Below are 14,093 nucleotides of genomic sequence, written 5' to 3' on the forward strand. Positions count from 1 at the left end.
ACCTTTCTTAATTTTAAACCATTCAGTGTTCCCATGTTCTGTTCGAACAACTGCCTCTTGGTCCATGTACAGATTCCTCACGAGCACAATTAAGTGTTCAGGAATACTCATACTTCACAATGGTGTCCATAGCTTGTCATGATCCACACAATTGAAAGCCTTTGCGTAGTCAATAAAGCACAGGTAAACATCTTTCTGGTGTTTTCTGCTTCAAGATCCATCTTACCTCAGCAATGATATCCCTCATTCCACGGTCTCTTCTGAATCTGGCTTGAATCTCTGGAAGTTCTCTGTCAATGTATGCTTGCAGCCATTTCTGTATTACCTTTAGTAAAACTCTACTCGCATGGGATATCAAAGACCTTGTCCCATGACTTCCGCATTCCGTTGGGTTACCTTTCTTTGGAATGGGCACAAATACGGATCTCTTCTAATGAGTCAGCTAGATAGTTGTCTTCCAAATTTGTTGGCAAAGACGAGTGAGTGCCTCCAGTGCTACCTCACTTTCTTGAAAGATTTCAATTTGTATTCCACCAATTCCTGGTGCCTTGTTCTTCGCCAATTCCTTCAACACACCTTGGACTTCTTCCTTCAGTATCACTGGCTTTTGATCATATGCTACCTCTTGAAGTAGATGAACATCAACCATTTCCCTTTGGTACAGTAACTCTGTGTATTCCTTCCATCTTCTTTTGATGCTTTCTCTGCATCATTCAATAATTTGCCCAGAGAATCTTTCAATAACACAAGTTGAGGCTTGATTTTTTCCCTCAGTTCTCCTAGTTTGAGAAATGCTGAGCGTGTTCTTCCCATTTGGTTTTCTGATTCCATATCTTTGCACATTTTGTTGTAATATTTGATTTTATCTTCTCAAGCTGACCTTTGAAATTTTCTGTTCAGTTCTTGTACACCCTCTTTCTTCCATTTGCTTTAGCATCTCTATGCTGGAGAGCAAATTTCAGTGTCTCTTCTGACATCCATCTTGATCTTTTCCTTCTTTCCTGTCTTAATGACGTTTTGCTTTCTTCCTGTAAATTTTCTCTGTTGAAAGAATGCATGTGGAATATTTCCATTTTTGTATACCTTGCGACTCGAAGGCACTTAACAACAACAACATACCTTGACATAGTTTAAAAAAGCCCAAAACAACACAAAACCAAGAGATTTCTTTGATCCTCTGTTTGGCAGAGGAAGGTCTTATAGCACAAACATCCCTTTCTTTATAAAGATGAGACCCTACCAATACGTTCCATTTCATGAACCCAATCTCGCGTTTCCTTGGATCCACATATCACACCTCTGAAGATGGCGCTTTGGCATGGCCTCACACTGCAGCTAAGCTGTCAGGAGGGCTGGGCTGCGAACAAGGGGCCTGAACTGCCCACTACCTGCCTAGTGAGTCTGCTGAGAGACAGAGTCCATGTCAGAAGTCACTTTGGAAGACTCCATCATAATGTTTCCTCTCCTTTGAAAGAACATCCCTTTCTAAAGTCTTACTAAAGGTACAGTGCCTAGCTGCCTTTCCAAATGGTGCTTTCAGGTGACTTGCATCAGCCCTACATTTGTTCAGTAGGTACTTGTGTCTAGCCACTATGGCAGCTCTGCCTACAAAGCCCTCACACAGGGTCGCCCCTATGCAATTCTCCCCACTGCTCTCTTCTGTATGCTGAGCAAATCATCCGAGAAGCTGGCTTATATTAAGGAGGACGTGGCATCAGGATTAGAGGAAGGCTCATGAAGAACCTGGGATATGCAGATGATACAAGCATGCTTGCTGGAAGTGAAGAGGACTTACAATACTTACTGATGAAGATCAAAGAGCACAGCCTTTGGTATGGATTGCATCTCAATGTAAAGAAAATAAAATTCCTTACCAGTGGACCAATGAACAACATTCTTATCAACGGAGAAAAGATTGAAGTTGTCAAAGACTTCATTTTGCTAGGTTAAACCATGAACACTCATGGAAGCAGCAGTCAAGAAATCAAACGATGTATTGCATTAGGCAAATCTGCTGCTGAAGACCTCTTTAAAGTGTTGCAGAGCAAAGATGGCAGCTTGAGGACTAAGGTGCGCCTAAGTCAATTACTTGTTGTTAAGTGCTGTAGCATCAGTTCGACTCCTAGAGACCCTTGCATAGGGTTTCTGAGGAGTGGCTGGTTGAGTTTGACTCGCCAACCTTTTAGTGCTTGGTCCTACAGCACCACACCAGGACTCCTAGCTAACCCTAGCTATGGCATTTTCAATAGCCTTGCACACATGGCACAGCTGGACAAAAGCTAAGGAAGACTGGCGCAAACTTGATGCCTTTGAATTATGGGGTTGGCACAGAATACTGAGCATACTATGGACTGCCAGAATGAACAAGTCTCCCTGAGATGCTCCCTGGAAGCCTGACTCATACTAGGGCCTTGTTATCAGGAAGGACGAGTCCCTGGAGAAGGACATCATGTTTGGTGAAGAGGAGGGACAGTGCAAAAGAGGAAGCCCTGCCATGACATGGGCTGACACAGTGGCTGCAGAAATGGGCTGATGCACAACAGCTGTGAGGAGGGCACAGACCTGGGCAGTGTCTGCTTCTGTGCTGCATATAGGGTGGCTGTGAGTTGGAATGGACTGGACACCACCAAATAACAACAACAATAACACACCTCATCGATGACTACAAACAACGATGAATACTATGAAGGAAATATACAGGATGGAGACACCCCATCTGCCCCGCAGCAGTTGAAGAACATCTGTTTAAGAAAGCCCTCAGGGAAGGTCACTGTGAAGAGACTCCGGCTCTACGTTTGAAAGGGCGCCCTCCAGGGCACAGGCAGGAGAAGGCGCATGCGTGGACCCTGAGGGGATGCGCGAGGTGCGCTCTAGGCAGATGCCAGGGCTGCAGTACTGCGCAGGCTGCGGAGGCTGGTGAACAGGGAGGCGGTGGCAGCGTGGCTGTGGTGCGGAGCCTGGTGTGGATGCTCATGGCAGGGGACCTCGCTTGTGTGTGGCAGGTAGTGGTGCCTGGAAAAGAGTCCTGGTGTGGTGCTGTAGGATAAGCACTGGACAGCTCACTGCAAGGCTGGTGGTTCAAATCCACCAGCTGCTCCTTGGAAGCCTGCTCCAGGGTTGCTGTGAGTCAGAACCGACATGATGGCACACAGCAACACCAGTGACTGGATCTAGCCACCCTGAGGGATGTGAAAGTGCCTGACATTAGGGATGCAGAGAAGGAGTCATCAAAAAAGGCCCTACAAAATGATGGCCAAGCCAGGGTGGGCTTGCACCTGTCTCTCAAACAAAACAAACACCCCCAAGCTCACTGCCATCAAGTCACTTCTGACTCCTAGTGGCCTCTAGGATGGAGTACAGCTGCCCCATATGGTTTCCACGGCTACCACCTCATCTTTCTCCAGAGGAGCGGCTGGTAGGCTCGAACTGCCAACATTTCCACGAGCAGTTGAATGCTTTCCCCACTGCGCCACTAGGACTCTTTCCTGTTCCTGTCATTGGTGTCATGTGTCATTGAGTCGGTTCCAACTCTGAGAGCGGCCCGTGGGTTTGAACCAACTACCATGCTGCTAGCAGTCCAGTGCTTATCCTCCAGTGCCACCCCAGGGCCAAATGCAAGGGAGAAGGACAAAAGGAGGAAATGGCTGTCAGGACTGGGAGCGGAACTTGTGAGGATGGTGTAACCCAGGACAAAGGGGGAATCGCCCAGTGTACCCATGAGGACAATGATGACACAGTGGAGACTGCTGCCAGAGGCTGCATGGAAGACAGGTTCCAGCAGCCAAGCACACCATGGGAAACTTGACCCCTGACAGGCTCACGGGCCCGCCACACACGCGCCCCCAACTTGTCATGCTACCGGCTATCATGAACCTTGCTGGAAGGAGCGTGGCACACACGGGACTACCTCACTGGGAGACGTGTGTGTGTGTGTGTGTATGTGTGTGTGTGTGTATGAATTCATACGGAGTCCTGGTGTGGTGCTGTGGGTTAATGTGCTGGACTGCAAGGCCAGTTTGAACCGCAAGGTTTGTGGTTCAAGCTCACCAGACACTTTTTGGAAATCCTACATAGACAGGGTCGCTATGTGTCAGAGCAAACTCGACGCCACTTAACAACAATATGTATACATATAAATATATATATACACACACACATATACACATACATACACACAGTGGTGCTGCAGGCTAATGTGCTAGACCTCAAGGTCAGTTTGAGGCACAAGGTCAGTGGTTCAAACTCACTAGTCACTCCTCAGAAACTCTATATAGGGTGGCTATGAGCCAGAACCGACTCGATGGCACTTAATAACAACATACACATACACATACACTTACCTATATGGGTTACTTTTTTCTTTCCTGGTATACACACACACACATATACACACACACACAACATACATATACTTACCTATACACATTACTGCATTCTTTCCTGATATATATATATTCATACACTTACCTGTAGGCATTAATGTAATCTTTCCTGTGCTCCAGAAGAAAGTCTCTCAGTTTGCCAATGTGGGAAATCTACAATTAAGAGAAAGTACATAATTTACACAGAGATGTAGATATTTTAAACTCATAATACATTTAAATGAATAGGGAGTGAAATGGGCTGCACAAAGAAGCTGAAGAGACAAACTGGGCAACTGTGGTTTTAGGTCCTGGACTACTGATGTGGCACTGTATGATAAGCACTGGACTGCTAATCTCATGGTCAGCGGTTCAAACCCACCAGTTGCTCATTGGAAACCCTTTACATGGTCGCTATGAGTTAGAACTGACTCAAAAGCACTTAACAACAACAATACCAATAGACACTAATGGGAAGCAAGGTGACTCAGTAGGATAAGTACTGGGCTGTGAACCACAAGGCTAGCAGTTCGAGTCCACTAGCTGCTCTGTGGGAGAAAGATGAGGCTTTCTGCTCCTGCAAAGCTTTACAGACTTGGAAGCCCTATACGGAGTTGTTATGAGTTGGAACCAACTAGATGTCACCTAACAACAAAAGCAACAGCCATGAACAGACTGTGTGATTTGGGGAAAGTCACCCCACATTCCCGGCTCTTTTTTTCTATCTAGAATCAAAAACAAACCTGACCCCAATCGAGTCCATTCTGACTCACAGTGACCCTGGACAGGGTTTCCCAGGTTGCCAATCTTTATGGGAGCAGAAAGCCCCGTTGTTCAATTGCAGAGTGGTGGTGGGTTTGAAATGCTGATGTTATGAAAAGAAGTTCTAGTGGCATGGAGGTGAAGAGCTCAGCTGCGAATAGAAAAGTTGGTGGTTCAAACCCTCCAGCATTAGCTCCATGAGAGAAAGATGTGGCAATCTGTTTCTGCAAAGATTTACAGCCTCGGAAGCCCTCTGGGACTGTCCCACTCAGACCTTTAGGGCCATATAAGTCAAGTTGACGGCAGTTGGTTTTGGGGTATATTGTTATGAAAATAGGATCTCTAAGGAACTTGGAGACTGAAATCATGCCTGTAAGCACTGGACCACAAGGTCGGTTTGAACCACAAAATTGGTCATTCAAACTCACCAGCTACTCCTTGGAAACCTTATAGAGAGTCTGTTATGAGTCAGAAGAGACTCAACAGCACTTAACAATTAACTCCACAGCTGTGCTCACAAGGCCAATGCCTTTCCTTATGACACCTAAGTGTCATTTGCCGTTGTTCATAAGTGCCGTTGAGTTGGTTTCAACTCATAGCGACCCTATGAATGCAACACTGCCCAGCGCCAGCGCCTAACAACTGTTATGTTAGAGCTCATTGCTGCTGCCACTCTGTCAGTCCCAACCCATTGGGGTCTTCCTCTTTTGCACTGACCCTCCACTTTTCCAAGCCTGGTGCTCTTCTTCAGGGACTGATCCTTCCAGACAACAAGTCCTAAGTACCAGACACCAGGCCTTGGCAGCCTCATTTCTCAGGAGCATTCTGGCCGGACTTCTTTTAAGGCATCATCGTGGTGATGAGCACAAAGTCTCATCTTTCTCCCACGGAATGGCTGGTAGATTCGAACTGATGACCTGCGGTTCGCAGCACAGGTCCTAATGCACTCCGCTAGTAGGGCGCCTGAGTCACAGCTACTGTATAACATCATGTCCAAACAAACAGAGTCCTGTGGAAAACTCCATAGCTGCAGCCACCCAGCTCTCAGAAGGCCCCCGCAGAGCAGCAGTGAGGAAGGCCGAGGGCAGTGAATGACCCCTGCACACACTCCGTCATCTTCCCTAGGGCCTGTCCCACAGACGAACACAGAGACCCCACAGGGACAAAGGGTGACATCTGACACGGCTGATGGCTAGTAGAGCAATAACCTGCCCTGAAGTACCTATCGTGTGTGTGTGGGGGGGCGAGGGATTCCAGATTAGTAAGAGTCCTAGTGTGGCTTTGTAGGATAAGCACTGGACTGCTAACCACGCTAACCACAAGGGCAACAGTTCAAACCTACCAGTTGCTTTTGGAAACTTAACATAGCGTCACCATAAGTTGGAACTGACTCAACGGCACACAACAATGACAGGCCATTAAGAGTCCTGGTGTGGTGCTAAAGGGTAAGCACTGGGCTGCTACCTGCAACGTAGGCAGTTCAAGCTCCCTAACTACACACCCTAAGCCACTGTGTACCCCGACTCCCTACACCCTAAGCCACTGCACACCCCTACTTCCCACACCCTGACCCGCTGAGCACCCCGACTCCCCACACCCTAAGCCACTGTGCACCCGGACCCCCCACACCCTAAGCCACTGCGCATCCCGACCCCCCACACCCTAAGCCACTGTGTACCCTGACTCCCTACACCCTAAGCCACTGCGTACCCCAACTCCCTACACCCTAAGCCACTGCACACCCTGACTTCCCACACCCTGACCCACTGAGCACCCCAACTCCCCACACCCTAAGCCACTGCGCACCCCGACTCCCTACACCCTAAGCCACTGCACACCCTGACTCCCCACACCCTAAGCCACTACGCACCCCGACTCCCCACACCCTAAGCCACTGCGCACCCCGATTCCCCATACCCTAAGCCACTGTGCACCCCGACTCCCCACACCCTAAGCCACTGCGCACCCCGACTCCCCACACCCTAAGCCACTGCGTACCCCGACTCCCTACACCCTAAGCCACTGCGTACCCCGACTCCCTACACCCTAAACCACTGCACACCCCGACTTCCCACACCCTGACCCACTGAGCACCCCAACTCCCCACACCCTAAGCCACTGCACACCCTGACTCCCTACACCCTAAGTCACTGCACACCCTGACTCCCCACACCCTAAGCCACTGCGCACCCCGACTCCCCACACCCTAAGCCACTGCGCACCCCGATTCCCCATACCCTAAGCCACTGCGCACCCTGACTCCCTACACCCTAAGCCACTGCACACCCTGACTCCCCACACCCTAAGCCACTGCGCACCCCGACTCCCCACACCCTAAGCCACTGTGCACCCCAACTCACCACACCCTAAGCCACTGCGCACCCTGACTCCCCACACCCTAACCCACTGCGCACCCCAACTCCCTACACCCTAACCCACTGTGCACCCTGACTCCCTACAGTACACTGCTCCATCCCCCCACGCCGGGTCCCAACACACCATGCAGCAGCAGGAAACCCCCAAGTCCTGTGCAATGAGCACATGTACACACGTGTTCAGAGTGGTCAGGAGACAGGGCAGTAGGAACTCGTGGCATTTCTCACCCAGTGTAGGCCAGGTGCTCCTACTGGTCTGTCTCCGGAGGATCTCAGAATGCATGCCACATGCTCACTGCATGGGACGTGGGGGCCTCCTGCTGCCTGCAGCGTGGCATTACATTTCTTGCTCACCTGGTCTAGACTGACAATAACTGGTTCAGAGATCACCAAGTATCTCAGAGCATGACTCAAAGGAAAATCAAGTGTGCGGACAAAGATGGTTTCCTGAGCACCCGCTCTGTACCACCCAGCCGAGTTAGAGCTCTTCCTCAGCGGCTCGTAGGGCTGTGGTGTCGTGAAGCAGTGTGGGGAAGGGATCCTCCCATGGCCGAGCTCACTGTCACACCTGAGACTGAGCCCAAAGCCCAGAGTGCTCCCTGTTCTCCTCAGCTGTCAAGTTCAGTTCCCATTTTCAACTTGAACATACATTATGAAATCTGACTTTTAAAGCCTGTTTGGGGGTAAAAAATTCAGGTGTTCCATGATCAAATACCAGGCTCAGTCAAGTCACTTTGGTGTTTCAAAATTCCCAGTGGTTTTCCCCAGCCCCTGATTTCATGCTCCGCTGCCCAGGCTTGTCAGCACCTCAACTGCCTTTATGGGCCAAACCCCACAAATGAGGGACCATTTGGCAGTGCTGGATTCTGGTCGCAAACACGTTACAGGCAAAGGGAGCTGTTGGGCTGGCTGGACTGACCAGACAGATCTGGAGGGGTGACCTCAGTACCTATAATGGAGTGGAGTCCACACTGCCCAGTTCAGCCCCAGAAGTCCTCTGGCTAAAGACCTGCCACGACCCCTACCTCTGAGATCTAGGTGGCAGGGCTGCACCCTCTCCCACCTCTCTCTCCAGGTCACTTGTCCCCCCTTCTCCTCCCTTCCCAAGCCCACTGCCCACCCCCAGGCCCATCCTGCCTGCACATCCTCAACCCCTCTCTCAGCGGATCAGAGCGCCCTCACTCTGCCTTGTCCACATGGATCGGGTGCCTCCAGGACTTGCTACATGTTAAATTAACAGTAGGCACTGAAGAACCCCCTGCAAATCAACATCTACTACATGCTAGGTAGATGAATGACTGCCCCCCTGCTCTGTGGGAAAGATAGCCCTGTCCCCAGCGGCCTATGAACACATTCTGAGGCCAAGGTAGCGACGGAACTGAGGTTGCTCATCAGTTGACCTTAAAAACCAGGAGAAAAGCATCCCCTAGAGTGTCCAGGGGGACGATGTAATCACAAGCCATAGTGGACAAGGGTCTGAGTGTGCTCAGCTCTGCCTTTTTCTCTCCTCTTCTCAGACCTGCCCGCCAGCACACAGTGCATCTTTTGGTCTGTGCTGCCCGTACTTGGCCACAAATCTAAAGGCATACTCTTCATCTGGCTAGCACTTGTTCTGATTTCTCTATTCCCGTCTCAGGTGGTTCCAAAATAGGGCCCAGAAGTCAGGGGTGTGTTTTTTTTCTTTTTTTAAAATGTTTTACTGTGAATTATGTGACAGCTTACATGGGAGAACATTAGTTTTACACTCATCCTATCGTATATCGTTTCATTGCCATGGTTAGGGGTGTGTTATTCTAAAAGCTCCCCTGACCTCATAACCCTTGCCAACTGAGCAAGTTGCTCCATACCCCTGGGACTGATTCCAAAGGGATGGGCAAAAATGATTTAAGCCAAAACAGTAGTGGGAGTTAACAGCCAGCCTTACAGAATGCCTACTACGTAAGGCCCTGCTCTAAGTGCTGAACATCTCCCATCTCGCCCACTCTCCCTAACGAGCCATTTTACACAGGAGGCCACACTGAGGATGTTACAAAATGTCAGAGGTCACAGATTTGGACCGTCACTGCCGGCATGCCTCCAGCCTCCACACACCACCCACAGAGATGGCCCTGGTGTTGCTTTGATTAGTCTGTGGTCATCGGTGGTCCAAACACTCCCTTCTGAGATGACTCGTCTGTCAGCAGCAGAGATGTGGCACATGGTCATGGGGCAGCACAGAGCTAGCTGTGGTGCTGTGTACAGTGATTGTTGTTGTTGGTTTAAGTGCCATAGCGACCCTGTACAGGGTTTGAGGAACGTAACCTAAAATAAAAAACGGCCGACTAATGCCAAAGGCACAGTGTAACCTTTGCACAGATTCAAACCCTGTTGCTAAGGAACCAGCCCTATCATTAGGGAAACACTTTTCTTTGTGGTCAGTTGGGGATACTAGACATCTTAGGGTTTGTTATCAACACTTTACTGAAACACTTTTGCTCCAGATCTCCCCAGGGCATCTGTGCGCTGGGCAAGGTCCCTTTTAATAACCTCTTCTTGAAAATACCCAACAGACCATTATTTGTGACCCATCATGGGACCCCTTTGGGACCAGACACTTCCAGACCATACATTTAGTCCAGTTGTACTAACAAGTCAATAATGTTACAAATCATGCATTGCCTGTCCATCTTTAACTGACCTCAAATGCTATATGCCAGTCAGAATATGAAGTTATTAGCTCCCGGTGTAACGATTTAAATGTTGTCTGTCTGCCTGCAACTCTTTAGTGACATGTTTCCCAGCTGTGGCTGTCTCTATTCCCTCACTAAAACTCTTCACTTTCAGTGTTAACCAGGCTATGTGATTTTGTTCGACATTATTACTTGGTGTCAGAAGTGGGATTTCAAAGCGATTCTACCTTACACAACCCCAGAACATCAAGAATGCCGGCCTGGCTAACAGAGACTTTTGGCTCACCACATTCCTGGATTCCCAGGGGCTATACAGGGTTATGAGCTTGGTTCAGGACCGGGCGGTGTTTCATTCTGTTGTGCATATGAGTCAATACTGACTTGATGACACGTAACAACAACAACAACAACAATCTAGGGTAAACTATCAAAACCAAGTTCAACTTTCCTTGTGTGGAGCTCCTTGACGTCTATTGAGGATTTGTCTTTTTATACCTTTCTTTCATGGCTGAACTAGTTTGTTATGACTTTTCACAGTTAAGATGCGGAGTTAATTCCTTTTCTTACTGCTTGCTTTCATTTTCGGCCCCTGTGCTGGTGTCGCAGTAGCCAAGTTAGACTCAACTGTACTGACATCTAGTGGCCAATAACTGGCAGTACAGCTCAACTGCCTGTTCTTTTTTTCTACGTCTAGAGCTCTGGTCTCTGGTAGCGTAGTGGTTATGAATCGGGCTGCGAACCACAAGGTCAGCAGTTCGAAACTACCAGGTGTTCCGCGGGAGAAAGATGAGGCTTTCTGCTCCTGTAAAGATTTACAGCCTCGGGAACCCTGTACAGGGTCCCTATGATTTGGAAGCGACTCCTCGGCACATAACAACAAGAGCTCTGGTAGCGTAGTGGTTACGAATTGGGCTGCCAACCTCAAGGTCAGCAGTTCGAAATTACCAATGGTTCCATGGGAGAAAGATGAGGCTTTCTGCTCCCGTAAAGATTTACAGCCTCGGAAACCCTGTGCAGGGTCACTATGAGTTGGAAACGACTCCACGGTTACTTAACAACAACAACAACAACAACAACAACAACACACACACACTAAGGATCTCTGGTAGCATAGTGGTTATGAGTCAGGCTGTGAACCACAAGGTCAGCAGTTCGAAATTATCAATGGTTCCGTGGGAGAAAGATGAGGCGTTCTGCTCCCGTAAAGATTTACAGCCTTGGAAACCCTGTTCAGGGTCGCTATGAGTAGTAACCGACTCCACGGCACACCAACAGTCTTTTTTTTTTTATGTTTTATTGTGAATTATATGATAGTTTACATGGGGGAACTTTAGTTTTACATTCATTCCATCGTATATCATCTCATTGCCATGGTTCCAATCCCCTCCATGCATCATCAACCACCCAAAGGGTATATCCCAGAAACCCGCCCCCTATACTTCCCTCTCCTCCCCCCAGTTTTCGGCCCACAGTCCCTTTCCCTCTCTGGTTCCAAAGTCCCCAGTTGCTTCATCACTCCACGTCATCATCTCTGCCTCTGACTCAGGCATCTCTGTTTCTCTGGGTACGGTCCCGCTCTCAGCTCTTCTCCGTTGATGGTCCCAGAGGTCTCCGCTCCAATCCTGGAGATTTAATCACTCCCTTCCTTGTTACAAAACTTCTACCTTTGCATTTCCAACCCTCATCACACCAACAGTCTTTTTTGTACCTTTTATACCACCACCGTAAAGTATGCAGAACATGTTGTTAGGTACCATCAAGTTGGTTCCAACTCTAGCGACCCTGTGTACAACCCAACAAAACCCTGCCCGGTCCTGTGCCAGCCTCACAATTGTTGCTGCCACTGTGCCAATCCCTTTTGCTGGGAGTCTTTTCTCTTCAATCGACCCCCAACTTTACCTAGGGACTGGGCCCTCCTGGCAACATGCCCAAAGTATGAAAGATAAAGCCATGCCACCTTCACTTCAGCCTTTTGGCTGTACTTCTATCCAAGGCAGATTGGTTTGTTCTTCTGGCAGTCCATGCAGAAGACAGGGTTATTAAACTATAACTGCCTATCTCCAGAAGGTATTAATAGATTATAAGATTTCTTCAAAGAAACTTACTTAGCTTTAATGTTTAAATGGTTTTGTTGTTGCTAAATGCTGTTGAGTTGGTTCAACCTCATAGTGGCTCTAAGTGGGGTTTCCGAGGAGCAGCGGCTGGTGAGTTTGAACAGCCAAATTTGTGATTCAAACGATCTTGCGGTCCAGGGCATTATCCCCCAGTGCCACACCACGTCTCCAGTGTTAAATAAGCCTTAATATAAATGGGATAATTTTAATATTCTTAGAAATTCATGAAAGCCAGTTAGTTCTGATGAAAGTTACCATGTTTTGTAGTTTGCTAACTTAAAAGCAATTTCTAAGGTCTTTTAAAGTAATTTAAGGTGGACTAAACACAATACAAAATGTTTTGTTTAGGGAAAAGACAATAATTGTGTCCTAAAATCAAAGAGATTTGTTGTTCCAAGATGAGAAAGAGAAAAGTATAGAAAACATGTTTATGTGAACATAGAAGGTTGTAGAAGCTTTTAAAAGGAGGTTAAATAGCAAGTTACAGGTTTACTTACAAGATTATTTAAATGTTACACTAAGTAAGAAAGGCTAAACTGCTTACTAAGAAATAATCAATACAAGATCAAGTTAATTGTCTCTTGTCTTTCAAAATACCGAAGCTGACTTATCTAAGAAGTCAATCTGTCTTGGAAGAAGTCCAGGCACAATGCTCTTTAGAAGCAAGGGTGGCCAGAACTCAGCCCTCATACTTTGGACAAGTAGTGAGGAGGGACCAGTCCCTGGAGAAGGACCTCATGATTGGTAGAACTGAGGGTCATTGAAAAAGAGGAAGACTTTCAGCGAGACAGACAAACACAGAGGCTGAAGCAGTGGGCTCAAATGTAACGGCAATTGTGAGGCGGGTACAGGACTGGGTAGTGTTCCTTCTATTATACACAGGGTCATTATGAGTTGGAACAAACTCAATAGCATCTAACAACAGCAACAAAGTCAACATACTTATATTCAAATGAATTGACAAGACTAAGTCTTGACTTTGATCATGAGTCTATGATACACAAATCAAAGCAGAATCATGCCCCCGGGCCCCAGTCTCTGAGGTCATTTAACTCAAAAGAGGATTAAATACTGTCATACTACAGTTATCAGAAATTGGGAGGCTCCTCATCGTAAAAGAACTATAAACAGGTTCTCTCAATTGTAGAAGAATTCTAAACAGCTAAAACCACAAACACAATGAAGTCTACCTAAAATGAAATGGCAAAGGTTAAATACAAATATAGGTTATTTATACAAATTCTATTTCAACTATAATTAGATTTGGCAGTATATGAGCTTAACATAATTTCTAAGATCTTTAACTAACTTACTGTTACTAATTGAGTTATCTACAAGTTAAACTCTTTCGCTTTTTGATGCCCATTATTGTTGTTGTTGTTAGGTGCCATCGAGTCAGTATCGACCCATAGTTATGCACAGCAGAACAAAACACTGCCGATCCTGGGCCAACCTCACTACTGTTGCCACGCTTGAGTCCAATCCATCTCGTTGGGGGTCTTCCTCTTTCCTTTTTTCTCTGACCTTCCACCTTACCAAACATGACATCCTTCTCCAGTGACTGGTCCCTCCTGACAATATGTCTGAAATATGAGAGATGAAGCTTAGCCATCCTGGCCTCCAAGGAGCACTCTGGCTGCATTTCTTCCACAACAGATCTATTGGTTCTTTTGGCAGCCCATGGCACTTTCAACATTCTCCTCCAACACCATAACAAGACAGACTAGGAAGAAAGAGTGACAAACTAGTTCTGAATATTTAGTCACTGAGAACCTTATGAATAGCAGAGAAACACTTGATGCCCATGTTGTT

At 47.5% G+C, this 14,093-nt stretch overlaps 1 protein-coding gene across 1 annotated transcript in view; it reads right to left on the bottom strand.

Moving 5' to 3' along the window:
* Positions 1-14,093, bottom strand: part of STX18 (syntaxin 18) — a 133,300-nt gene that overhangs the window by 47,786 nt on the left and 71,421 nt on the right. The window contains exon 2 of the mRNA XM_006877282.1: positions 4,468-4,535. Coding sequence (XP_006877344.1) covers positions 4,468-4,535 — 68 coding nt within the window. The remainder of the gene's footprint in view (positions 1-4,467; positions 4,536-14,093) is intronic.

This window comes from Chrysochloris asiatica, unplaced genomic scaffold (assembly GCF_000296735.1).
Source record: "Chrysochloris asiatica unplaced genomic scaffold, ChrAsi1.0 scaffold00454, whole genome shotgun sequence".
NCBI lineage: Eukaryota > Metazoa > Chordata > Mammalia > Afrosoricida > Chrysochloridae > Chrysochloris > Chrysochloris asiatica.